This window comes from Hemicordylus capensis, chromosome 2, assembly GCF_027244095.1.
Source record: "Hemicordylus capensis ecotype Gifberg chromosome 2, rHemCap1.1.pri, whole genome shotgun sequence".
Taxonomy (NCBI): Eukaryota; Metazoa; Chordata; class Lepidosauria; order Squamata; family Cordylidae; genus Hemicordylus; species Hemicordylus capensis.
In genome coordinates this window covers 297,213,590-297,241,049 of record NC_069658.1, presented here as the reverse complement: position 1 = coordinate 297,241,049, position 27,460 = coordinate 297,213,590, and the positions used below count along the sequence as shown (strand labels likewise).

The window sequence follows — 27,460 nt, the reverse complement described above, 5'->3', positions numbered from 1 at the left end:
TCCTGTTACAATTCAGTCAGCAGAAATCGAAATGCAAGCAGAGGTCAGCCATAAAGACACATTATAATTTCAACTCCCAACTTCTGTAGAACACCAAGCAGTCTGTTTCATTTGTTTTTATTTAATTAAAAAAAATCAAAGTAAATTGCAATACCATTTAAATACATAGATTTACAAATAGGTCCAAAACAGGACTAAAATATTCTTTGAATATTGTGCTTTCATAGATACATAAGAAAATTAGCATATAAAAATACTTTACAAGGAATACACTCTAATATATGGATAAAAATACACATTTAAGTAATGCATTTCATTTTCATATCATTCAAAATGCATAGGAAGGGATACAAGGACCATTTTTTTAAAGCCTTATTAAAAGTCTTCATTAAAAACCTATTTGAAGCCACATTGAGCTTCTGCCATTTTGAGAATATTGCATATAAAACCCCCTTTCCTGCTCGACTGTCAATGCTCTGCAGTTTCTTTTATGGCACATTATCTAAGTTATGGCAGCAATGGTATGGAAGATTGCATACTTTGAGAAAATGGCTACAGCTAGAGACAGCCCAATGGGACTCCATGCACATCTGAAGGAAATCATCAATACTTTGACATGGCCCAGGCAGTGAAGTCGCAAAAAAGGTAGGCGCAATCACAGTTTGGCCTGGGAACCTGTCCTGACCTAGCTTTGATCCAACAGAGAAGGTATCCAACCTGTATCAAAACATGGCATCCTGACATGCTCAAAACGATATAAAACAAAAACAAAAATACAAGCGACAAAAGGAGCCAGTTCCCCGATTCTCAAGTTCTTACTCAAGTTCTCAAGCAAGGGCCAATAAAAAAGATCACCACAATAAAGTGCTATTCCAGAAGCCCTGGCACAGGCAGTTGTGCTGGCCAGAGATTTACAAGCCCCAGCATTTTTACTGTGAGCTAAAATACGAAGGGAACAGGTCATGGCCTTGGCTGCAGTCCATCTAGTTTGCTGCAGGCAAATCGTTCAACCATTGTGGATGCCACACCCATTATCATGACGAGTGGATTTGACTGGGGGAGGCAGATGCAGGGCAGAGGATCACAAAGGCATCATACTTACAAGCCATGGCAAAGTCAACTACTGAAAACCAAGGGCTGCTACTATGGGTGGCTACAACAGGGTGTCAAACCTCATCTTCAGCAGTGATTAAAACACACACACTTGTATTTGCACTAAGACAATCCACAGAGGGTGCACTGGGGGACACAATATCAATCTAGCAGAGGATGTCTCATGCCAACAGTGACAAAGGACATGAGGCTCCCCCTCACACCATATGTAAAAAATTAGAGGCAGGACAGAGGTTGACATGAGTGGCTCATGTTTACCTGCTCATTGAGAAGAATTTCAGAGAAAAGTGCCCTGTGTGTGTGTGCAAAAGGTGACTGGTGGTTTGGAGAGTCACCTCAATTTTGTGGCCTACATTGCGTGATTTCTACAAATATGTTAGAAGGAGAAAAATTAAAACAAATCCTGTGTTGAAGTCAAATAGCAGTGGAAATGTTTCTGTTGTGTCCCAAGGAACAAATGCATTGAGTGTGGTGGCAGGGTGGGGGAGAGAATCCATGTTCGCTCCATCTGCAGTGACATTGGGCTCTGCTATATAAAAACTGGGAAGTGAAATCTCCTCTCACTTTTTAAAGGGGAATTCAGTGTGGCCCAGTGATAAGTTAGAAAGTGAAGGTGAAGAAGTGAATTGGAAAAAAAGAGCCAGGTTCTTCCAATGGTTTAGGAAAAGGCCATGGGATAGTGCAGGGGTGCCTTTCACAGAAACAAGGGGGTCATTTTGAACTTTTACTGTACATGATTGAACAAAGCAGACAACAAAATAGCACCATATATCCAAGCCCTTCAGACTGGGGCAGAGAGATGGCTCATTCCTCATCACCCCATGCACTGGAGAAGCTCAGGCATACTGCAAGTGAAGGATGCTCTCAGGCAGGTGGGTTACACTGGATGCTGCATTCTGTTGTCAGCCACCCATTCCACCACGTGTTAACCCAAGCTGAAGCTGTTCATCTGTCTCAGCTTGGACTTCCAAGGTCAAGCCTGCTAGGCTTCTAGACATGCCTAATGGGAGACTCACTTCTTCATCGTAAGTTACGTTACACAGAGTTATCACAAATACCAGAGCAAAAGTAAACGGGGGGAAAGCACAACAGACACCCATGAGCCCCTTTTTCTCGCAGGACCTCAAGGACAGTTGATGCCCAGCCCAGCCACCAGTCAGAGAGTCTGGGTGTTTGCCTTGACCTCCACACCTACAGATTGCTGGCCTGGCAAATCCCCATGCTCATCTAGGTGGGAACTGGCAGCAAAGGCCAGGGGGTTTCGGCTGATTACCAGGTCCAGTTTATGTCCTGCTTCAGATATCAGAGGAACAGCCAAACCGCAGTCAAAGTCCCTTGTGCGGATGCGATTGACCTGAAGGGATGGGAGAAGATTTACAATCAGTTAAGTAAATAAAAACAGCCATACAATAGGATTATGATACAAGAGGTGCTCTATTTAGTCTAGGAAACTTAGACCAAACCAAATTATGCTATGGCACCAAGAACCAGGGGGAAAAAAATCTTGTTTCACTTGGACGACTACAAGAGGGAGCAGATCAAATTCTACCCCTTTTCTGAGACATGGCTGCTGATGGGTGAATCCACCAAAGTAGGTGGTCAGGGATGACCACATTCTGTATACTTAAGGCCATACTATTTTGCAGGCAGCAAAACCACTTCCAGTCCCCAGACTATGCAAAACTGACTCAAGTGGCCAAGCTCCATAATGAAACTGGCACCATCTTACACTAAGGGCTCTCTTGTTATGGTGACTATGTCCTCAGGCATAGTATTAGATACGACTATATACATTACATATATGTTTCATATGGAATCCAAAAGAGAGATGTACAGGTAAGCATGAGATCTCTCAATTTCTCATCTTTAATGCTTACAACTTGAAAGCATTTATCTTTTGCTTATGGAGTGATGAAACTGTGGACAAAGCTTTTACTCTAGCTTGATGAAAATGATGTAGGATTGCTAGGGACTCAGATAAAAATGTTTCAGGACCCAGATCTGGCCCACAGGTTGCCACTGATGATCCCTGCTTTAGGCGATGTTATTCATTCATTCATTCATTCATTCATTCAATTTCGATTTCTATACCGCCCTTCCAAAAATGGCTCAGGGCAGTTTACATGGAGAAATAACAAACAAATAAGATGGAACCCTGTCCCCAAAGGGCTCACAATCTAAAAAGAAACATAAGATAGACACCAGCAACAGTCACTGGAGGTACTGTGCTGGGGGTGCACATATACATAGTATACATAATACAGTGCGGGGAAATGGAACCTTCCCGAATGGAAGGCAAGCTCTAAATTCAGTTCACAGTAAGTAGAGGTGCAGAGGTTAGAGCCACATTTGTTGCATGTCTTCAGAAGCAGTAACACCTGGAGACTTGGGGGGACTATTGTATAACCCCCAAATGAGAGAGCCATGGCTGTTCTTGTGGTATCTAACACACACAAGAGGATGAACAGATCTCAGCAGAGATCAAACCAGAAGATCAAACCTGCACAACCAAGTGCTTTCTTATTCTCCATAGCAATCTAATATTCTTAGACTGCTTCAAATACCAATTTTGAGAGGAGCACCTAACACATGTTCTTCCACCTTTTGAACAGGTCTAGGGGTTTCTTGCCCTCTCCTTTAGAAAGACCCTTCCAATCACTCAATACACCCCCCCACCAGTCAATACTTATGTGGAAGCTATAAAATGGGCATCTCATCAATGGTATCCCACGCAGAGCTGCAATTTCCTCTTTGGATTTTGTGCACATTCATGGAGAACATTTTGGTGCTGGCATGAGCTGCAACACTGCCAACATTCAGCAGAAATATGGCGGACAGCCTAATTATTATTATTTTGTATGGTCTTTTCCTCTTTTTGCAGGTCTTTACAGACAGAGGCAGAGAAAGAACAATTGCGTAGTTGGCCAGCTGGCTAGAAACCCCAACAAGCACAAAGAAAGTTCCCTATATTGCTGCCAGATTTTCTGTTACTGACCCTGCATGCGTTGGAGTTAGTTGTGGCACAGCCAATAAAGCCAATAAATTCTAAAAGAAAACAAAAGCACCACCAGCAGGCATTAAAGTGGCATTTCAAGGCCTTCTAACATAATGAAAAGCAATCACTGGGGATTATACCAACTGCCTCCAACATTTTAGAACTGCCTCCAACATTTGCAGCTGCCTTGGGAGTGGCTGTCAAGGGGTCCCACAATCAGATGGGGACCACTAGGGGGCACAGTGGAGCCGTATTCCTTTTGCAGCCTTCCATCCCATCACTGACAGAAGAGCTGGATTTCCTCTGGGCAATTGTACATACACATTAGGGGCTGAAAAGCAGTGGCTGTAGCAGAGTGTTAATAGAAACATCCCTGTTTTCAGGCTGTGAATGAGAAGATTGGGCACAGGCTTGGGTTAGGAAGAATGTGGAAGTACTGAGCTAAATGACAAATTCTCATCAGAGAAGCGGAGTGTGAGGAGTGGGGGGGAAGGAGAGAAATGTCAACTGCAGGTGTGCGCACAAGGGCAGACAGAGGCAAAAACATGCGGGAGGAGAATTTGGTGTCCTCCTGTACACCTGAATTTAGTTCACTGATCTAAGAGCTTGCCCATGTAGAAGTTATGGTAAGTACACCAAACTGTTTGGCTTTTCTCTCCCTAGTGGCTGCTTCGTACTCCCTGGGTCAGCTTGGTGGCAAGTTTCACAGCACTTTCGTGAGACCAAATGGTTGGGGGTGGGGGAAGCAGGGGAGCTTGTGAGAAGCAAAAGATCAAGAACGACAAGAGATGGAATTCAGTCAGGGTTAAGACGACTTAACTACCACTGTATTATTTATAGGCCACTTTTCAACAAAAAAATTATTGAAAGTTTACAAAGAAGGAGAACAAGAAGATTCCCTGTTCCTGAAAGGGCACCACAGTAGGGAGAAAAAGACAAGGTAGACACCAGCAACAGCCACTGGAGGGGTGTAGTCTGTATTTTTTCACTTTTCCCCCTCCCCCAGCAATTCTCTTCACCGGTATCACACCTTGTCTGCCCCATTTAAGTTACCAGAGTTGTCGCTTTCCTTCCCCACCAGAAACACCAGCAAGACAAACCAGTGTGTGTGTTTGTGTGTGTGGGAGAGAGAGAGACCCTCAAAAGAACCACTAAAAGGCGAAGTAGCTATTTTCAGTAGCATAGTAGAGAAGTGGGGGGAGAGGGGGAGAGAGAGAGAGAGAGAGAGGGCAGACACTGGAGGGAAAATCTTGAGCATGAATTCAAATGGTACAGAGCTGAAACACATATTGAGGAAAACGGATGTCATATTTTTAGAGTGACGTGAGACATGCCTTTCCACTGATGAAATTACCCAGCAGGAGGTCAAAGACAGAGAAAACAAGAGTTATGCAGCCTAATTAATTTGTGGAATTCACTGCAACAGGATATTATTACTAACACACACACCCTAGTGGGTTTTTTTTAGTGTTTATTTTTTAAATGCCATAAAATATCTTCTTAAAATGAATCACTTTCTGTTTCATAGTCCTTTACTGTTCCTTGTATTTACCTGAAGGACTCTGTCGTAGGGCTTGAGTCCACACTGATCAGCTGGCCCATCTGGACGGATCATATTCACATAGACCCCTTTCTCCAGCAAGCCATCTGAGACACTAAATCCAAAGTCATCAGTCTCTGGATCCTTGTAGATGGTCATCTTTAAAAAGAAAACATATTTTGGTACAACTAAATGGGGAAAGCATAACAAGAACACCACAAGCCCAACCGAGGGGCAAAGAACAAGTGAGATCTGCAGCAAATCTCACTGTGATAAGTTTAACAACTCGAGCAAAACAGTAATTCCTTTTTCTTCAGTAAATGTTTTATGGGACAAAATAGTAATTTGATGAAGAGCTAGTGTTTTACTGTGGATAAAGCTAGTGGCCATTCTGGATATTGTAAGACCAAGAGAGACTTTGGTTCACATTCTTATTCCGTCATGTAGTTCACTGGGTGACCCTGAGGCTCAGTTACGGTCTCTCTTCACTCACCTCACAGTAGGCCTGTGTGGATTTGGAAAATGAGATTTTATCCAAAATTGTCCCAAATTGGTAAAAATTGGTAAAATCCCATTCTGAATTATCAAAATTAATTTTGGAAATACTTTGGAATTTCAGAATTGAAAAAAATAACCACCCAAACACACTGATTGATCCTAGAGCCTTGAAACTTGCCACACATGTGGGAAAGCGGGCTGGGGAGGGGGGCTGTAGTGAATTTGAAGATAATTGACCAGTCCCCTGATTTTTGGTCATTTTGTTTTGAATTAAAAATGGTTAGAAATGGTAAAATCTGGCTTGTTTCAAGCCAGAACTTTATAAAAACTTCTGAAACTGAAGACCCTCCTTGGACCATCATTCCACCAGCATGGGGAGAAATCTGCTCTTTGCCTTCATGAAAAGGGGTAACAGCAAGGGGATAATCCCTTTTATATTTCTTGAACAGCTGGGCATACCATTATGAAATCTGGTATGCCAATGGGCACATGAAGTGCCCACTGGCATGATTCTGTATATTGTTTTTCAAAGCTATGGGTCAAACCCCCTGATTTTTGGTGAATTTTTGGAATTTTTGTTTTTTAAAAATTGTGAGATCTGGCTTGTTTCAAGCCAGAACTTTATAAAAAGTTTTGGATCTGAAGCCCCTCCTTGGACTATCATTCCACCCCCATGTGGAGGAAAAAGGACATTCCTTATTAACTCCCCCCCACCCCAACTCACATTGCAGGAACAGGCAGACCCTTTAAAAGGAATTAAAAGGACTTCACACCTTTTAATCCCTTAATAACTAGAAGGGGAAGTCTTTCTAACCACAAAAGCAAACATTCAAAGTACTTCCACTTTTACAACTATGTCTTTCTGCAATGGGGAAGACAAACATTAATATAAAATCAAAGGAATGTTCTTTTTCCTCCATGTGAGGGTGGAATGATGCTCCTAGGGACGGGTTCAGATCCAGAGCATTTTCCAAAGTTTTTAGCACTTTCAAAATTCAGAGGAGTTATCCATAGCCTTGAAGTGTAACACAGAGTCCTGCCAATGTGGACTTCAAGTGTGCCAGATTTCATAATGGCATGCCGATCCATTCATGAGATAAAAAGGGGAGAGCTAAAGGGGCATGCTGTTGCCTCTTTTCATAAAGGCAAAAGGGCAAATTCCTCCACATGGAGATGGACATGGTCCAAGAACGGGCTTCAGATCCAGATGTTTTTGTAAAGCTCTGGCTTAAAACAAGTCAGATTTCACCATTTTTATTATTTTATTTTTAATTATCCTATTTTTATACCACCTGATATGTAAATTTCTAGGTGGTGTACAAATTTTAATATTAAGAATCACAGGTTAAAATACCTAAAACACAATAAATACAATATAAAACAAATTATTAAAATTATTAAAGTTCTAATTAAAAGCTTGCAAGAACAGGAGAGTCTTGAGGGTCTACCTGAAAACAGTCAGAGAAGGAGATGCTCTTATTTCAGCAGGGAGCATATTCCAAAACCCCGGGGCAGCCACAGAGAAAGCCTGGTCCTGAATCTCCACCAAATGAGCCTGTGGCAACCGTAACCGGACCTCTCCAGAAGATCGTAAAAGGCAGGAGGGTTCATGAGAAACGAGGAGCTCTTTTAAATAGCCTGGACCCAGCCATTAAGGGCTTTATAGGTCATAACCAGCACTTTGTATTTCACCCGGAAACATATCGGCAACCAGTGCAGTTCTCTCAAAACCGGCGAACATTTTAAGCTATTTTAAACAAAAATTCACCAAAATTCAGCGAACTGACCACTTCTCTTCAAATTCAATACAGGGGAGATTTGAGCCTGAAACGTTTTGGAGGCCATTATAGAAGCCTCTGAAATGTTTTCGGCCACCGGGGCCCTTTCGGGTTTTGGAGGTGGCGGGGCTGCTCCCGTAAGGGTGGGGGAGGGTGCGCTCCCCCCCACCGCATTTCCCCCGCTGGTGCTCCATTGTATCATATCCCCTCAGGGTAGCAGCGTACCTCCCTGCCACCCCATTGCCATTCTTGGCTGGAAGTACCGGGTGCACGCATGCCTGTCTGCCATGATACAATGGAGTGCCGGCGGGGGAAATGCGGTGGGAGGGGTAAGTGGACCTCCTCCACCCTTAAGGGAGCAGCCCTGCTGCCTCTGGAACGCAGAGGAGCAGTTCCGGGCACATCCCTACTACAGGGACCCTGCCCCCCTTCCTCATATGTGTGGCAAGTTTCAAGGCTCTAGGACCAATCGGTGATTATTGGTGAGTTTCTTCAATTTCCCAATTGACCATTATGGAGAAAAAGCTGAATTTAAGTCAGAATTCAGATTCAAATTAGAATACAGGAGGGGTTTACCATTGCCTCCTCCCACACAGTGTGACATTATACCTTTCAGCATCTTCCTATATTGCTGCTGCCTGATATAGGCGTTTCCCATAGCCTGGGAAACATACCAGAGGGGATTCGAACCGGCAACCTCTGGCTTGCTAATCAAGTCATTCAGCAAAACAAAGCAAAACAGAGAACCTATAAAGCCTCCAAGAGCTTTACTCTTTCTCTAGGACAAATTCCAGAGCATTTCAGTTAACTGCTGCTATTTTCCTCACTTGGTTTTGAATCCTGTACTAAGAACTATAGTCCATTCCCTCCCCTCTGTGTTTTAGAAGTTGGTTCCTTAGAGGTCCCTCATGACTCCAGTTCCCGAGAAAAGGGATAAGGAAAGCAAGGCAAAGGAGAGGCTGGAGAAAATGGAAAAAAAAAATTCTGAGTTTCAGTCCTGACAAGTATTTTCAATTCTTGGTAGGAATAAGCTGTACAATGCAATTTAGACTACCAGATCTGGTTTCCATATGCACTAACAAAATTCCCAAAATATTTTTTTTCTTTATGCTGTTGGATGTCGTGGCAATTATTTCTCATGAATGTGGCCTTGCAGCTGTTCTTTCATGGGAAAAGCTTAAAAGATACTAATAGGAGCCCTACAGGTGGTAAATACCAGATGTTGCCACTTGAGGGCACATATGTATGAAATATTCACCAGGTGAAATGAAGGAGGGAAAATAAAAACAATCATTGGCATTGGGTGTTAATGTTCTTTAAGATCTGCCTCCAAGCAATAAAGGCTGGAAATCAACGCAACTGCTTGTGCCAGAAAGTGTGGAGTCCCTTACTAGTTGCTCAAGAACAAAAAGGGGTCAAAGTTATGATGCTATTTTCAGGGTAACATTGATAGCTGACAAGTGTACAATTAATCTGCCCTTTTAAAACCCCTAATTTCAGACAGAATACTTTAGCTGACTTCTGAATCTCTGCTATGTAAATGGGAGCATTCAATTTTTAGCGAAATGGTTCCAGCCCCCCGCCCCCCGCCCAGTCTTTTTGGAGAGGCTCTTGCCATAAGTAAATATTCCTCTGTACAGGAATGGGCTACAGGCCACTGCTGTTAGCATAGATTAGGCACCCCTGATAACACTGCGGTGTTTGTGGGGTAAATCTCTGGTTTCTCATAGGCCTTCCAGGAGTGATAATAAATTAGGGATGTGCACAAAACCAAAAATCCCAGTTTAGTTCAAATTCAAACTAAATTTGATCAGATCCGAGAGGCTCAGGCTCAATCTAATTTATTTATTATTTCTCTGTGTAAACTACCCTGATCCATTTTTGGAAGGGCGGTATAGAAATTGAATAAATAACAACAACAATAATAATAATAATTGAGCAGCCTCCCACCCACTGGTTTGGTCCGACAATTGAGCCCCCCAAGCCTTTTTGAGGGGCATACTTGTAAAGAAAGATCCAGCAAGGATTTTAAGTAGGGATTTGGCAACAGTAATTCGGGGAGGTGAATTACTTGGGGAGGCGAAATAAAATAATTCGGGTAGGCAAAATAAAATGCTTTTATTTTCCAAAAGGGACTGTAAGCCGATGGCGGCGGCGGCAGCGTGCGGGCGGGGGAGGGTTGTAAAAATTCTTATCTCTTTTACCAGCAGAAAAAACACAAACACAAGGCTAGGATGGCAGCAGCAGAGATGGTGGGGATGGCGCCTGATCCACCGCTGTTTGCACTGCCCATTGCTATGAGGCAATAGCGTCCATGGTGGGGGATGGCGTCTATGGCGGGGGTGGCGGCGGTGGGCTCCCAAATGCAGGGCTGGTTATGCCTTGGGCCCACTTTGGGCCTCTGCACAGGTGCAGCAGCCCAGACCTCCCTGTCATGGCCACTGTGCCTGTGCAGAGGCCTAAAGCCAGCTACAGGCATGACTGGCCCTGCCTTTGGGAGTCCAATGGTGGGGCTGGAGGAGCCCCCGTCACTGCTCCCACCACGGACGCCATCGCCCCATAGCAATGGGCAGCGTGATCAGCAGCGGATCAGGTGCCATCCCCACCACTGGCTAGCAGTCTTGCCTTTGCCACAGGTAAAAGAAGAATTTTTACATCCCCCACCCGCCCAGTGCTGCTGCCATCGGCTTTCAGTCCCTTTGTGGAAAATAACAGCATTTTTCATCCCCCTCCCCAGAATTACTGTTGCCAAATCCCTACTTGTAAAGGGAGCCTGCCTGCCTGCTTCTCCTTCTGCCCCCATTTGCCATCTGCCCCCCAGGACTGGCTGTTGTGCTGTGGTGAGGGCTTTGCAGGACTGAGGCCCAAGGGGGTGACTTGGCAGTTTCCTAGACTCCATCTGGCTAGAGCTGCCTGCTCAGGGCTATATAGGGTGCTGCCAGTGACTCCAGCCCCCTGGAAGCCTGCAGGAGAAAGAAGAGGAGGAACAACATCTGCTCCTAAACAGACCCCAGGGTGAGGGACAGGGTGAGGGACTGGGTGCATGCCTGTCTGCTTCTCCTTCTCCCCCCCCCCATTTGCCATCTGCCTCCCTGCCCCAGAAATGCTGTTGTGCTATGGTGAGGCTTTGCAGGACTGGGGCCCAGGGGGTGACTTGGCAGTTTCCTGGACTCCATCTGCCTAGAGCTGCCTGCTCAGAGCTATATAGGGTGCTGCCAGTGGTGGCGGGCCCGCCACTGAAGGAGTTGCCAGCAAAGGGGCAACACCAAAGCGGGTTGCCCCTTTGGGGGAGCCACTTTGGGGGACAGCAAAGACGAGGGCCAGGCTTCCTGGTCCAAGTACTTGCATGTGGAGGGGCGCATTTACTAGTTTGGCTTCTGTTTTTAATTGAGACCTGGGTGAGATTCTTTTATAATGTGTCTGGGTTTGGCTGGAGATGTGGAAACAGGGGCCGTATCCACTGATTATGGGGTGGCAATTCCAGAATGGTGGGGAACAGAAGAAATAACATTGGCAGATCAGCAGGTCATTACAGGGGAAGAGGAATCAGAAACCTAATAGCTGTTTCCCTTTCTGGCTGCCCTGTCAGCTCTTTGACCTCGGGGAGCAGTGCCAACCACCCTCGGAACCTCACCTTGCTCCTCTGTAATGCCAGGTTGGTCCAGAACAAATCAGAAACCATTCATGATTTGATTATGGATGCAGAAGCTGACCTGGTTTGGATTACAGAGACCTAGTTGGGGGAGGCTGGTGGCCCGGTTTGGTCCCAGCTTCTGCCTCCAGGGTACTCTGTTGAGGAGTGAGTGAGGGACCAGGGGCGGGGAGGTGGAGTGGCTGTGGTCTATAAGAATAACATCTCCCTTACCAGGATCCCTGCTGAGGTGCCAGACCATATCGAATGTGTGTACCTAAGCTTGGGGACCAGGGACAGATTGGGACTTCTGTTGGTGCCCCAGTCGCCCCGCTGCTCAACAGAGTCCCTAACTGAGCTGACGGACTTGGACTTAGTCTTGGTCTTGTTGTTGGAGTTCATCACCCACTGAGATCATCAGGAGAGGTCTGTCTGCAGTTGCCACCAGCTCGTCTGGTGGCTACTCGGGGATTGGCCTTCTCAGTTGCTGCCCTGATGCTTTGGAACACGCTCCCTTGCTGAAATAGGAGCCTCCCCATCTCTGACAATTTTAAGAAAATCTTTAAAGACACATTTGTTCACCCAGGCTTTTAATTAAATACTGTTTTAACAGTTTTAACATTGTTTTAAAATATTGTTTTAAGGTTTTAAATTGTCATGTTTTAACTTTTTGTTGTCATTTGTTTTAACCAATATTTTAATTTCTTTGTTGTCATTTATCTGTTTTGACTAATGTTTTAACTTTTTTGGTTTTGTTGTGAGCCGCCCAGAGACACAGGTTTTGGGTGGTGTAAAAATATGCTTAATAATAGTAATAAAAACAACAACCACAATAATAAAGGGGAATCCTTGCCAGATTCTCTTCAAAGAATGCTCAGAGACTCTTCAAAGAACGCTCAGAGGCAAATATTTATGTCAACCAATTCAGAAATCTGTCTTTTTTTGCTGCAACAAACCTGGTCCTGTGGCACCTTTAACGACTAATACATTAGTGGAAGAATAAGCTTTTGTGGATTGCAGACCACTTCATCAGATGCTGTTGCTATGTTAACCTTCTTCTTCTTGTTCTATGTTAGCATAAGCAACCAAGAATGTGCAAGTCCTTAAGGCACCATGAGACCCTTTTGCTGTTTTGAAAGAGTGGCGATTTCTATAATCTAAATTGCAGAATGAAAATGAATTCCAGAAAAGAGAGCTTGATCTGCTCCCATAGGGCACTGGCTGCTACTGACATAGTGGAATGCTTCACTCCCTGATATCCTGTGCTCAACAGATGCCCACCCCAGGCATCTTGGTGAGTAGCTATTGATATATTCATCTTCTGAAAATGTGTCAAAGCCCTTCCAGCTCATACCAGTCATGCCTCACAGGTAAATCCATAATGAGACAGTTACTTTTTAGCCTACTATCCAGTAGGCTAATCAGATCACGCAGCATTTTGTGTGTAGGTGTGTCCAACCGTGTGTCCCCACTCCCATCAATTCTGCAATGCCTAGATCAATATGAACCAAATCAGGTACAGTTGTAGGGACACATAGGGATACCTCAAAAGAGTAGTTTGTGATGATTCCATCCACTTCAATTCAAGACGGCGGACACGTAAACGTTTGAGGTGCAAGTGGGCTAACTTGTGGACCACCTAACCAATTTGAACCAAATATGGTACAGTTGTAGTGAGTGACACACAGGGACACCTCGGCATTTGTGATGATGTCATCCACCCCAATTCAAGAAGGTGGACACATGAACATTTGAGGTGCAATTGCGCTAACTTGTGAACTGCCTGATTTGAATCAAATTTGCTACAGGTGTAAGGATACATAGGGACAGCTCAAGGGTGTAGTTTTTAATTATGTCATCCACCCTGATTCAAAAATGGTGGACACATGAAAATTTGAGGTGCAAGTGAGATAACTTGTGAAATGCCTAACCAATTTGGACCAAATTCAGATCAGTTGTAGGGCTAGTGAAAGGAAATTAGGCAGATTCACTGCCTTTCAACAACAACGAAAAGTTCTCAATATAGTTTACATAGAAACAATAACAACAAGAAGACGGTACTCTGTCCTAAAAGGCTTTCAGTATACAAAGTAGACACCAGCAAGAAGACGATTACTAAGAACACACCTTATGCAACTCAAGAGGAGTAGGAGACATGATTTCCTGAATCTCATCCTTCATCATCTTAATCTCAAAATTCCTCTCATTTTTCTTGGTGGGGGTGACATTGTTGTTGCCCTGCCCTTCACCTGAGCTCCTGGAGTTCCCTTTCCTTGGTGGACTCAATCCAGACTGGTTAACAGAGTTCATGAGCAACTTGCCCCCATCGAGACCCAGGTTGTGTACACTTCCAGTCATGATGGATGCCTGCAGAGAACAGAACAGCAAAATTCAGTGCAAGAAGAAGTGAGCCTTGTCAAGTAAGGATTGACATGGAGGAAGTGCCCACACCAGGCTTTACATCTTCCCTTTTCCCATCAGATGCTCAGAGGTGTGCTGAAAAGCTGATAAAGAAAAGGTAACCCTGTATTTTACAGCCTTCCCCCTGTTGCTTCCAGAACACAAGTGGACAAGACCAACAAAAAGGAAATCTGAGAACTGGGCAGCACTGCTCAACACCCCTTAGGTTTGTTTGCTTTGGAATGCTACTGAAATGCAGTTGCCTTTGCCACACCATGTGAATCTATATGCAGACAAGTAACTATAATTTTAACTTGTGCAGACATTTTCGCCAGGATGCCAATATGGCTCATGCAATTCAACCCACTGTGTCTCAATATTGCTGCAAGTCTCTGCTATGCAGAGTGGCTCCCCTTTTGGCATAAGTATCATTTGGAAATGGACTACTCCTTGCACCTGGGATGCAAGAATCACCCTTCTGCCAGAAGGGGATGAAACCAGTTTGTGGCTGGGAGAATGAGTGCAAGTAGTGCTGAGGAATAGCGACTTGGACTTGGTGAGCAAAAGAGCAGCTTGAATTTTGGGGAAACAAGTCGGATCTGTCTGCACACTGGCTTGTGAACCTTTGTAAATATAAACAAGACACCATAAGTTGCTGGTGAGCTTTCTTCAAAGGAAAGACAAGCTATAAGGGCAGCCTTGACATTCTAACTACTCAGGGAAGGGGGAGTGTATCCTTTGGCTCCTGTGCCCAGCACAACTGGAGAAGCTACCGCTCAAAGTAATACAAAAAGAGGAAAACTTACGAGGAGTGGTAGCAATGGAACAGCTAGACCACTTCTGCATTCAAGGGTTAATTTACCTCAATCTCCCTCAAAAGCTCAGATTGGCCGCATGTTTCCAAGTCCTCCAAAGCTTCTCCAAAAACACGCCAAAAATTATCCTCATGTGCAGTCTCAAGGCCATTTTGGCGGTTGGGATATCTGTTGTAACGTAGGAACCAAAGATTGTCAGCACTCTTCTGCAGCAGGACGGAAGCCGCAAGGCTACAGCAAGTGGCTCGCCAGTAAAAGCAGAGACTTGGCAGAGTCTTCATATACAAAAGCAAACAATATGAACTTTTTCAGGCAAGAGAGTCCAAATACAAAACCTCCATGCACTTTCACTAACAAGGGCCAAAGTCCTCCAAGAGGAAGAATTATACTGGTGCAGTAATGTCAAGTTCAAAAGGGTAAATAAAAAGTGCCTGTAGGAAGATTGTAGGTTTAGGAAGACGTTTTGATGAAATAGAGAAGTAAAAGAAAAAAAGGATGCATTATGGGTAAACCAGGAGCCTCAGAGACTGTTAGTACAAAAGGCAGATGGGACAGAGTTCAGATCTGAGACACAGAACACCTGAGAAGAGAGAAAAACACAGAGGGTAACAGACGTGGTGAGAAAATGAGAAATACATCAGGTCTCTGTGGGAATAAATAATGTGAAAAAGATGTATATAAAATGATTTGCCCTATACTAGACAAGCAATTAAACACTGTACACGGTAATATACAGAGGATAGCACAGGACCTAGATGCAGCCCGTATGCATTTCTGAGAAATCTAACCTCCCATTTTTGTAAGTCAATAGTTATACTTGCAATACATCCCATTTTTTAACCTGCTCTATCGCCCCTTCCTGTCATAAGAGATAGGAACTCATGAGCAGAAAGATGTGTGCTTGCCTCTATTACCCATCCTTGCACAAAGTGGGCAAATTGCCACTTTCCCTCATACAGGTTTCTATAAAAGCAATGGCCAATTATGAATATCCCGACCCACTCTCCCAACATTCCATTCCAAGTTTAATGGGGCCAAGCAAGAACCCAGGATGGGGCTATGCAGAGATAAGCAGGAATGCTTCTCAACAGCTTGATTTTAAATGGCTGAGGTCGCTGGAGACAGGGGGCCAGTGGAGCCCCAACTTGAGTGGTGTTTCAGTGCACACTGCTTTGCTTTCTCCCATCTAAGTGAACAGTTGCCATTCATTCCTATAGGAGAAAAGCAAAGCTCTGCACTTAGGGCCATTGTAGTGGGAAAGGCCAAAACTACTCCCTCCCTCCCTGATTCTGGCCCACATCGAGAGGGAAGCCATGGAGCCTGGACCCTCTACACACACCCAGCCTAGTCTAGCATGGTTTTGTCAGTGCTGAAGACTGACGAAGTGCACAGTAGCAATGCCTGCTTCCCAATCTCAAAGAAGAGTCACTAAAGTGGATGTTTCAGTGTCGCTTCTTAGATCTCTAAAGGGAAAACAGCAATTAAAGATGAACTAAAGTCATATGAAATGGTCTTGGAAATTCATGCCGAGGAGATGATTATTGTTTTCATGGGTCAACACTACAAAGAACTGCGACACAAACACAAGGGATGTTGAGTTGAGGGGTTGTGGGGTTTGGTTTTTCATAGAAACGCATTTTAACGGAGCTGCCTTCACTTTTGTTCTTCTATCCTTACCCTGTTTCCCTTCCCTTAGACTGACAGCTCTTTTGTTCAGGAGTGCCTTTCTTTTCACATCTGTATGCCAAGCAGGCTGATCAGAAATTAATGCAGAAGAATTCCACCATAAGCTGCAGCAACTTGGGTAACCAGACTGCGTTGCAAAGATACCAGGGCCAAAGATGCCTGTGAATTCTGCAGCTGGGCATCCTTCACTGGCCATGGCACAGAGACAGCACCATGACAAGCAGCTGGGAGGGCACTTCTAGGTGCAGAATTCCTGCAGGGGACAGCATGCGTGTCCACAGGACAATTTCCGGGGGCAGTGGGGGGGGGGAATCCTCCCACTTACTTGGGAGTAAGCCCCACTGAATTCAATAGAACTGGCTCAATCCAGAGCAGAAACTGCCCCCCACCACTCCACCCATGGATGTTAGGCAAGTTGATTCAGGCTACTCGACACCCACAAGCCACAGAGGCACTGTGCCAGTCCCTATTATTAGCAAACTGGGAGATTAGTACAGTCCGTCTGGGCTGCGCAGTCAAATAACAGGTTGTTGTAGAGAAACTAATGTCAGTGGCATCTCCCCACTCCACCCACCCAGTCGAGGTAACTAAATCATGCTTTCCATTTTAGAATAAAATAGTGTTAACAGAACAAAATAGTTCTAAGCACTTCTGCAGACCATTTCACTTTGCTTTTACCAATATTAATGCATGAATCACATTCTAGATCTGGGATAACGGGTGCTGGCTCAAATGTCAGGCCACTAAAAAGCGAGTTGGGAAGTTGCTTTTGGGTGGTGTATTATTAGAAATCATCTGCACACAAACGGGCATTTGTGCACCTTGTGTGAAACACTACACACACACACACCCCCCACCTTCTTATACGTACATTCTAAATTGCCTTCACATCTGGCCATTAACACATCCAGCAAAAACAGGTAAACCAATGTTGAGCAGTCAACAGTGCTCAAAGATCAAATGCAGACCACAAATTAAAAAGGTTACTATTTCCCTCCATTGTTAGGAGGATATTCCATGCTAATTAAACTAGTATTTGGGCATTTAGTAGGCTAAAACACTGACTTTAAAATGTCAATGACATTTTATTAAAATTAAACCAAAACCAAAACTGTATCTTAATTAAAAATAAAGTCTGCCATTCAAATACTAAACTCAAACAGATATTCATGATTTCAAGGGAATCGCTGGATTCTGCATTAACGGCGACCTCTTCTTGCATAAAATCATGGCGACTATGAAGTTATCCAGACACCCTTTCCCTAAAACACATGCTTCTTAGATGTACAGGAGCAACATTTTGACAAGAAGAGAGAAACAAGGCTGTTCCATACTCTATGATGTTAACACAGTATGGTCAAATACACAAGGTGGCTTTTTATTAACACTTCCTCCAACATTATGGGTCAACAAGGTAACAATGCTTTAATCACCTGTGCGTAATGCAGCTGATTTTCTTATACGAAAAAGAAAATATATTTATCAAAATATATCAAAGCTAGTAGGAAACGAGACAAGATGTTCCAAATAAAGAATCTCCGTGACACACATACTTGCATACGTTTCACTCTTCTGCACATTCACTCTCCCGCTTCCCCTCATTTGCTAACATGCCGAACATACCTGGTGGGCTTGTCCCAGTCATCCTCGCTGAAACTGCCATCCATGAATGGGTAACTCTTCCTGGGGTCTCCAGGAGGGGTGCTGCTCTTCTGTCTGCTGGATCGCCACTCGTGTGGATGAAGAGCAATACCAACTGCCTGAGGTAAGTATGTACCTACTGAGATATGATGGAGAGGAAGGAGACAGAGACAGGAAGGATACTGTTTTAGAAAGCCACCTAGGAACTGTGGAGATGCAAATTTGAATGACTGTATTTCTCGATCTGTGGATCTGTGGAGAACGGGACTCGACCATGGATATACAAAACTGTGGGTGCTGAGACCGCAGATAACAAGGGCCACCTGTACTAATTTTCTCCCAATTTTCTGATTTGATTAGCAAAGCTAGACTCTTTAAGCATTTGTTATTTGGAGACACCCCTTTAGGGATGGGACTGTTGCTCAAAGGTAGAGCACATGCTATGACCCAGGTTCAATCCTTGACATCTCGCAGGGAAAGACTCTGGCCTGAGACCCTGGAACGCCGCTTCCAGTTGCTGCAGGCAGTACTGAGCTGGATGGACCACTGGTCTTCTGACTCAGAAGAAGGCAGATTCTTCTTCAGATTCAAAGGTTCACTTTTCACTGCCGACAAGGTCCCAGTGAGACTTTGGTAAGACTGGTGCTGCAGAAAGCTGAACGGAGCTGTGCTGGCTGACCTCCTCACAACAACAGAGAGGCCTGGACTGCACGAGTGTTGCTTCCACATACCCTTAAACATCTCATTGCCCTTGTTCTTGCACACTCTCCTGGAGTTGAAGAATTTGAAAGCACTGAAGAAAGTGAGTTGCAGAGCTTTGCAAAGATGGTGAGCTGCAGCACTTTGCATTCAGAATAAAAGGACTTATATTCTTAAATGTTCTTAAGGACAAAATGACGGCATGTCATCACTTCAAGCCAAAGTCATTCAGGTTCACAGCAGAGTTCAAATGGCTGTCAAGTATGAAGCTATAAGTTTAGATTCAACAGTAATGTGCAAAAAAGTGTATTGTACAAGCACTGGCTATGTTTGCCTTTTCATATCTCATAAGTGCTCCCGAAGAATAAACATCCCCACCACCTACCCTAAACACCACCAGTAATGTTAGGGCTGGAAATCTGAATGTATACACTTACTGTTCAACCACAGACAACTGTACAACACTGAACAGTTTTCAAGGTGAGCATGGACATATGAAGAGCCCTACCAAATCACTTTCTAGCCCTGTATCCTGTTCCCCAAGAGTGACCAGCCAGATGCCTCTGGGAAGTGCATTAGGAGAGAATAAAGGCAACAGCCCCCAGCAACTGGGTGTTCAGAGGTAAATGACCTCTCAGCACCATGATTCCATTTGGCCATCATGGTTCCATTTGGCCACTGACTTGCTCTCTGTGAATGCGTCTATTCCTCTTTTAGAGCAATCTAAGCCACTGGCCATCACTACATCTTCCAGCAATGAATTCCAGGATTATGCAATGTTTGAAGTACTTCAAACATTGCATAATCCTGGAATTCACTGCTGGAAGATGTAGTGATGGCCAGTGGCTTAGATTGCTCTAAAAGAGGAATAGACGCATTCTTTCTTTCTTTCATCTTCTTCTTTCTTTCATCATTCTTCTTCTTTCTTTCATCTGCTCTGAATCCCATTATCCTGCATTTCACTGGGCAACTTCAGGTTCTTGTATTGAGAGAGGAAGAGAGAGACATCTCTTTATCAATCTTCTCCACACCATGCTTAATTTTACAAACCACTATTACACCCCTTCCTAGGTGTCCCTCCTCACCCCACCCCCAGCAAATGCTTTAGTCTTAGCTTGCAGGGAAGTTGCTTCAACTCCTTGCTCATTTTTGGCTCCCATTTTCTGCCCCTTTGACTCATCTCAAAAATAAGTTCATACAGGGCTGGAAACCAGAATCGATTTCAAAGGCAGCTGCAACGGAGATCTATGCAAAGGCATTACAGAACTGGCCATTTTATTTTGTCTCTTCCTAAAACTGCTCAATATGGAATTGATCTTTCACACTGCTGCTGCACACAACTGACTTTTTCATTGAATGACTGCTTTCAAATAGCATAGCACAGGTTGAGTATCCCTTCTCCGAACTGCTTGGGACCAGAAGTGTTCCAGATTTTGGACGTTTCTGGGTTTTGGAATATTTGCACACTGTAATGAGATATCTTGGGCATGGGATCCAAGTCTAAACACGAAAGGTTACACTGTATTTTATTTTTTTAGGTCTTATTTAACGTCTCTAGCACCCAAGCGAGCGAGTGAGCTGAGGCGTTTTGTTTTTTGTTTTGTTACGAGGCACTCAGCCGCAATGAGTTGGTACTGCGGGCGCATGCTATGGTGGTTTCTGGATTTTAGAGCATTCTGGGTTTTGGATGTCCGGATTAGGGATACTCAACCTGTATTATATAGTAACATTTTGAATGAATTACTGCATTCAAATAGTAGTTAACAGCTGTGAGAGCAGCAAAGAATCAATGAAATTCAAATCCATACAAAATATACTACTGACTAGAACAGAGATGCTGCCATAAAAAAGGGTGTGTGTGTGTGAAGGCATTAAAATAATAAAAACCTATGAGAAAAAGGGAACTCAACATCAAAAACAAACAAACCTCTCTCACACAAATAATAGTACTTCATAAACCTTTCAATTTAAGGTCTATTTGCACCATCTTGCCTAATGGACTAGAGGTTTGACTATTATGACCATTTGGTTCCTCAAATGTTTATACCTTCCATTGTGATGATGTCAGCCACAGGGAAAAGGCTTCAAGCCATGCTGTGGAATTCAATTGTGTAACTGCATTACTGATTTTTTGTGTGGACCTGTTTATTATTCAACCGCAGCTTATTCTTGCTGTGGCTTGTAGCATTCCTCCTACACCTCCTGAACTCCGTTTCTTTTTTAAACCCATCCTCCCACAGCTCCTGGTGGTAGTGAATAGAGAAAGGATGGGGGCGGGGAATAGTATGAAAAGCACATGAAATGACTGAGGGGTAAGGAGCTGCTGCAAAGAGTTTAATAAACTACTGACTGCAATTGCTCCTTTCCATGTCTGGCAGGAAAAATGAAAAACCAGGGAAATTTTTTTTAGTCAAACAAAAGTAACACATGCTCCCTTAAACAATGAAGATAAACTCTTCAAATCCTACTGAATGACAAAACACAAAAGTCCCAATATGACATAAGCCCAATTCACACAGTAAGGTTCTTCACACCAGCAGCCCTACCTGGGTAGGGTTGCTTATCTGGGAATGCTGTGATTGGTTCGGAACCCAGCACTCTTCGCCAGTGTAGCCCAGGTTTTGAACCCAAGCTTACCCAGGTTTTGAACCCAAGCTTACAGTGGGGTGCAAGGGCTCCCTTCCACCCCACTCCCTGGTCGTGCACACACTCAGGATACCTGCAGTATGAGTGTGCACAAAACCAGGCAGCAAGAGCACCCAGCAGCGAAGAAATCTTGCAACACACACTACTCCTGGCGTGGTGCCTTGTGGGATGCCAGATGACTTCCTCCTCCTCCGGCTCCCGGGTCTGCCACTCATTGCGGCGCCACTCATGTGCTTCATGAGTGGCAGAGCTTACTGGGAAGGGTTGATCTGTGTGGGGAGATCGCTGGGAGTGCCTTCCTCTCATCAACCCTCCCCAGCTCAGTCGTGATCCTCTTACTATGTTCCAAGCATGTACAGTCTATGTAGTGTAAGCATGTACAGATCTGTACATATGTACAGTAGTAAATTTTCTATCTGTATCCTGTGTTTGAGGGGGTCTGTAGCCAGGTTCACTTTTAAAATGAATGCTTGTATTGTTTTAATTCACAGGAACACAGGCATAAAGGTGACTATATATCATCATCAAGTCTTAAGATGGCCATAGTCAGTTTCACACTTCAGCAGGATTGCAGTCTCTGATGAAGCTGTTTTTCACAATATCAGATCACTAGTAGGGGAGGCCCGTCATTGATCAGGCAAAGTCATTATGTGTAGATTACACTTCTAGGAAAGTTCAAAAAATTATAGATAGATAGATAGATAGATAGATAGATAGATAGATAGATAGATAGAATTTTTTTTATTAATGTGCTTGCAAAAGAACAGTTTGAAGTCTGTAGAATTTCAACTTCAAAGTTATTCATTTCATTGTATAATAACCATATATTATGGTCATTATATATGACCATTTCATTGTATAATAACCAGAGAGGAAAGTTTGGGTGGTCTAGATATTTGATAAATAAATAAATAAATAAATGGTGGATTTAAATATTTTCTTGGGCATTGTAATGTTTTGCGATTATTGATCTGATTACTTACTGTATGTTAAAAATCTGTTGGCAACAACAGTTAAAAATATTATTTTTAATTCAGAATTTCTGCTAAAAACTCCAAAATTATATAAACATGTCTCAAGCTTATTCTGATGTAAAAGGTGGTGCATTCAACTACTTTAAGAGGCAGGAGTGTTCATGCAAAATCTGGAATCTGTAGATAATTGGAAAGTATAATATTTGGAATTTCTTCAAAAAAACTAACCAAAAATTATTTACGTTTTCACTGTGCATATTCTGGTGTTAAAAAAAAAAGTAATGCATCCAGCTGGTTTCAGTGGCATGAGTGTGTATTCAAAATTTGGTATCTGTAGTCATTAGGAAGTATGGCTGTTTGTGCAAAACAAATTCTTCTCTATATATTATAATCTCCAGGACTACTTTCAATAATAATCTGGAGGCCACAGGCCAGTTCTGGAGAACTAGAAACCTGATGTTTCAGTGCTGGTCTTATTCTTTTTCATTTGACATGTGCATCTGTAGATAATTGGAAAGTATAATATTCAGAATGTCTTAAAAAAAAACTACCCAAAAATTATTATGTCCATAATAGTATCTAACAAAAAAGAGTTCTTTGGAGGTTGTTCTCTCCATGTCAAAGGAAAAAGGACACCCTGCTTATACAAATTGTATAAATTTGTATCTCCTAAACTGTATATTGTTTAGGAGGATAAATTTGTATCCTCCTAAATTGTTTCTAAAAATTGTTTGTTTGAAATGTTTTGAAATACCCACCAAAATCCAGTATTGGCTCTGGAGGCCTCCCATTTCACACTAGGCCTCTTTAGGCCTACCCAGAAGTGTTCAAGTCCTGATGCATGGTGATCTTATCAGTAGGCCCATTCACACATTATCTTCAACACTTGTACCAGTGTACAAAGGTACAGATCTGACCTAGGTAAAGTCATTCATATGTTATGTTGAACACAGGCACAGAAGTACTCTTCCTAACTATATCCTGCATTTGAAGGGCCTGTACGAACACAAGTACGGAAATTCACGCAAATACGTATATGAGTGAACAGACATCTGTACACTTGTAAAGCATAATATGCTAACTGGGCAAAGAGGCACCTTTTACCATGGTGATTCTCTTTATTTAGCAGGGGGAGAGTAACTGGCCCTTTCTACCCCAAGCACAGTACTTCCAGTGACTGTTGCTGGTGTCGGTCTTATGTTTCTTTTTAGACTGTGAGCCCTTTGAGGACAGGGATCCATCTTATTTATTTATTATTTCTCTGTGTAAACCACCCTGAGCCATTTTTGGAAGGGCAGTATAGAAATTGAATTAACAACAACAACAATATGACAATGTCTGAATTGGCTAGTGAAGGGTTTCTTAACTTTGGGCCCCCAGATGTTGTTGGACTACAACTCCAGAATCCTAAGCTACAATGGCTTTTGCTCGGGGATTATGGGAGTTGTAGTCCAACAACATCTGGAGGCCCAAAATTAAGAAACCCTGGGCTAGTGTCTTCCTGGCATGGATGCCACACCCTGAACCCCACCCACACTGACCTAACATAATCTTGTTATTTGCAACTCTTTTTCTAAATACATGTTTTCCCTTCTCTTCTCATTTTTTTTTTAACCTTGCATTTAAATAGTGCTTTTTGGTACTGAAAAATTTGAGTGAAAGTTTCACACACACCGTATTGTTTTCATCTTTACAATTACTAAGTGTAAAGTAGGCGAGTATTATTCCCACATTGTTGTGGGGTAGTGGTGAGGTGGGACTGAGGCAGAGTCTGGGGCACCTAATAGGGAATTCATGACAAGGACAACAGATGAACCATGGACTTTCTGATTCATAACCCCATCTCTTAGCCACGCCAGGTTTCAACACCCAACAGTGGTCTCTCCACTATTTCTTTCCAAATGTTTCAGAATTTTCTTAAAAACCTGCAAATGCAGACCTCTAGAAATTCACAAAGGACTCCACAAGGCCAGCCCACTGCCACAAACAGTGCAAGGGGTCACTTAGGGTGGCAATATTTGGGGGTGTACTAGAAAATTATTCAAGAGGTATTATCCCCAAAACAGGATTAGAAGAATGAACCAAGATAAATTGGAAGGAACAGCTCTGTGTAAATCAAAACACACATTAATGGGTTTCCATGTGATCTTGACTTTGCTGGCAGGACTTCCTCTGCCCTTGTGCTGCTTACAGGACCATAACCATCATAAAACCATTTCCTGCTGCCAACTCAGTAATTACTAACTGTTATGCCTACTTTCCAGTCATACAATACATAATGACCAGCTCACATAGCAATGGTTTGAATAAAAAAAAAGTGTATGAATTGGCTCCCAGAGTGAAGGTGGCACATTTATTGTCTCAGAGAGGCCCAGATTCTTGTTCAGTTCTAACAAAAACTGGACACTCCTTCCTCATGACCCATGCTTTCACCAATAAAGGAAGCCCAACTCACCCTGGCTTCCATAACCTGCATCAATGCCAGAACCATCCCAGGATTCCATTGCACTGTCCACACTGGGGATTGTGGTAGAATAAATCTCAGAGAGTTTGCTAGTTTTCTGAGAATCAGTCAGGTCATCTTCTGGGTCACTCACTTCATTCATACTTCCAGACTTTTTCGGATAAGTCCCTGTAAATGCACCAAAAGAAAATGCAGAGATATGCAAAAAGTGTAAGAGATATTTACAAATCAGCAAGAAAATAAACTGGCAGCAGAGGGAAAGCCAGACCCTGAGCAAGCAGGAGGTGTACTTTATTAATGGCTAGGAAGAAAAGTGAGAAGAATTGGGCTAAGAAGACCTATGTGGCCAAAAGACTCAAGAAGGGAGGCAGGAAAGTGGATGTGGTTTAAACCTAATGGTTCTGCAAACCAGGGAAATTAAATTGCAAGGATAGTCTGTCAGTTGTCTTCATTAAAGCAAAACCAACAACAACAAACTAGAGCAAAAACCTATTCCACAATCTGACACCTGAACATCAGTCAGGACTTGAAAATGAACCTCGCTCCTTTCAAGGCTTCGTGACTAAAGTTGAGATCCTTGGTCTGGCAAGCATGATTACTGCTCTATCAGAATTTCAAGGGGCACAGCAAAGCTGTAAAATCTGATGTGAGGTTTCTGACTGACAGGTGGTTGGCAGCAGAGGATGCCTATTAAGTTCTTCCCCAATTGGTTTTTCAGCAATTCTTTTAGAAATTTAATGCTACATCAGAGCTGAGCTGCTTGAACAAAATTAAGAAAGGAGAGAAATGCTATGTGATGAATAAGAAGAAAGAGAATGTTTCCAGGTTGGCAGTACTGAAGATGCTCTTTACATTACAAGATTGAAAGCTTGTTTGTTTTTTTAAGGAGAAACAGAACGCTTAGAACCTAGTGAGCTTCTTATAACTGAATTTCAAGTGAACACTTGAGATTGCTCCTGTCAGTGAGTCACCTACTGATCTTTCCACCATTATCTTCTCTTTCATTTAAAATAAGTACTCTGATTCAGAGAACACTTTAATAATAATAATAATAATAATAATAATAATAATAATAATAATAATAATAAAACAACCATAGGGGCCACAGAAATCACCATCAGCCAATTACAAAAAGCAGCTTTACTGGGAACAGCCTATATTCTGCGACGATATCTATAACAATAGCAACAACATTGACAATAAAATTCTGGCATCCCAGGTCCTTGGGAAGGACTCGATGTCTGGATAAAACAAACCAGTCAATAACACCTGTCTGACTGTGTAAACAAGAAATAATAATATTTATACATACATACATACATACATCCTGACACATATATCCTGGCATGAACAGGAATAGCAGTTTTGCACTTTTAGAACTAATAACTAAACCACTGTACCTTCTTTCTACAATGTCTAGCAAGGACCCACTGCCCACCCCCACAGCCCCTTCCTGTACACTGAATGTGCTGCTACACTGATCTACGCCCATCATCTGGCTCAGTATGCCAGATGAGACACACAGATGTTAGTGAAGTTAGACAAAAGGCCGAGAACGTACTTTCAGTTTGCTTCTTGATCTTGAGGGTTACAGTCTCTCCGGCCATTTGGAGTAGATGAATGGCTTCACTCAGTGGCTTCCCCTTAAGGCTTACATTATTAATAGCTAATATCCGGTCTCCTACGTGGATGGCTCCAGTTCTAAAGAGACAGCAAAGAGAACTGCAGTTGCTGTGCATGACAGTCATTTCATCAAAAATTTCAGAGCTGGTCGAAAGTAAGGCTATTGCTCTAGATAACTTAGACATCCATATTCAGCAAATTGATATGTGTGACATAGCATGATTTTTTGTTGTGGTCATCTGCACGCACGCACACACACACTCTCTCTCTCTCTCTCTCTCTCTAATCTAGATTTCATTTCTTATCCTCCTGTGAGCACAACCGTTTCAATTAAAATATGTAGTTGCATAACCAAGTAAATGCAACCAATGTATGCAAGTTGAGACTACCCTTCTGCTACATAGTTATGTTAAGGCCCTTTGAAATTCACTGTAATATATGCACAACTGTGTACAGAATCACAGCCTGTCATCCCAATCCAAAGGTTTACCATGGGAGCAGAAGCTCCAGAATACACAAACGCCCCCCCCCACTCTCTACAGAGCTGCCCATTCATTTCAAATTTTGGGGTGAAAATCAGGCAGGGGTGCGCGCGCACATGCGCACACACACACACGCACACACACACACACCTCTGCATAAGCAACCCATTTTATACACTGAAACAAGAAGTAAAACCTACACATCAAGAGTTTCTCATGGAGATGGAAATTCAACAGGGAGTCTGGATCACTTCTTTGCCTTCTGTGTCCTTGACTCCATTTGCCCCCACTGCTTTTTAACCTGATTGGTTCCAGCAATGCAAATAAACGCCCTCAGGTGTCAGTACAACTGTACATATTTTTGTGTGAATGACTGTACATGCCATTGTTCACTTTAAAAAGTGAACTTGGATACAGGTCCCTTCAAATGCAGGTACAAACAGGATGTGTACAGCTGTCCATGTATTCATCATGT

The 27,460-nt window shown here is 43.1% G+C and overlaps 1 protein-coding gene across 14 annotated transcripts in view; it reads right to left on the bottom strand.

The window, feature by feature from the left end:
• Positions 1-101: 101 nt before the first annotated feature.
• The window catches only part of GRIP2 (glutamate receptor interacting protein 2), a 656,014-nt gene continuing 628,655 nt past the window's right edge, over positions 102-27,460 (bottom strand). For 12 of the 14 annotated variants that reach the window (XM_053290766.1, XM_053290774.1, XM_053290767.1 and 9 more), the window contains 7 exons: positions 26,442-26,581; positions 24,872-25,048; positions 18,080-18,236; positions 14,818-14,938; positions 13,683-13,922; positions 5,661-5,807; positions 102-2,467 (listed from right to left, as the gene is read on the bottom strand). In XM_053290766.1, the coding sequence (XP_053146741.1) occupies positions 2,270-2,467; positions 5,661-5,807; positions 13,683-13,922; positions 14,818-14,938; positions 18,080-18,236; positions 24,872-25,048; positions 26,442-26,581 (1,180 nt within the window). In that variant the 3' untranslated portion in view covers positions 102-2,269. Of the gene's footprint in view, positions 2,468-5,660; positions 5,808-13,682; positions 13,923-14,817; positions 14,939-15,074; positions 15,351-18,079; positions 18,237-24,871; positions 25,049-26,441; positions 26,582-27,460 lie in introns of those variants that run through there. The other 2 variants (XM_053290771.1, XM_053290779.1) reach the window with 2 other exon arrangements.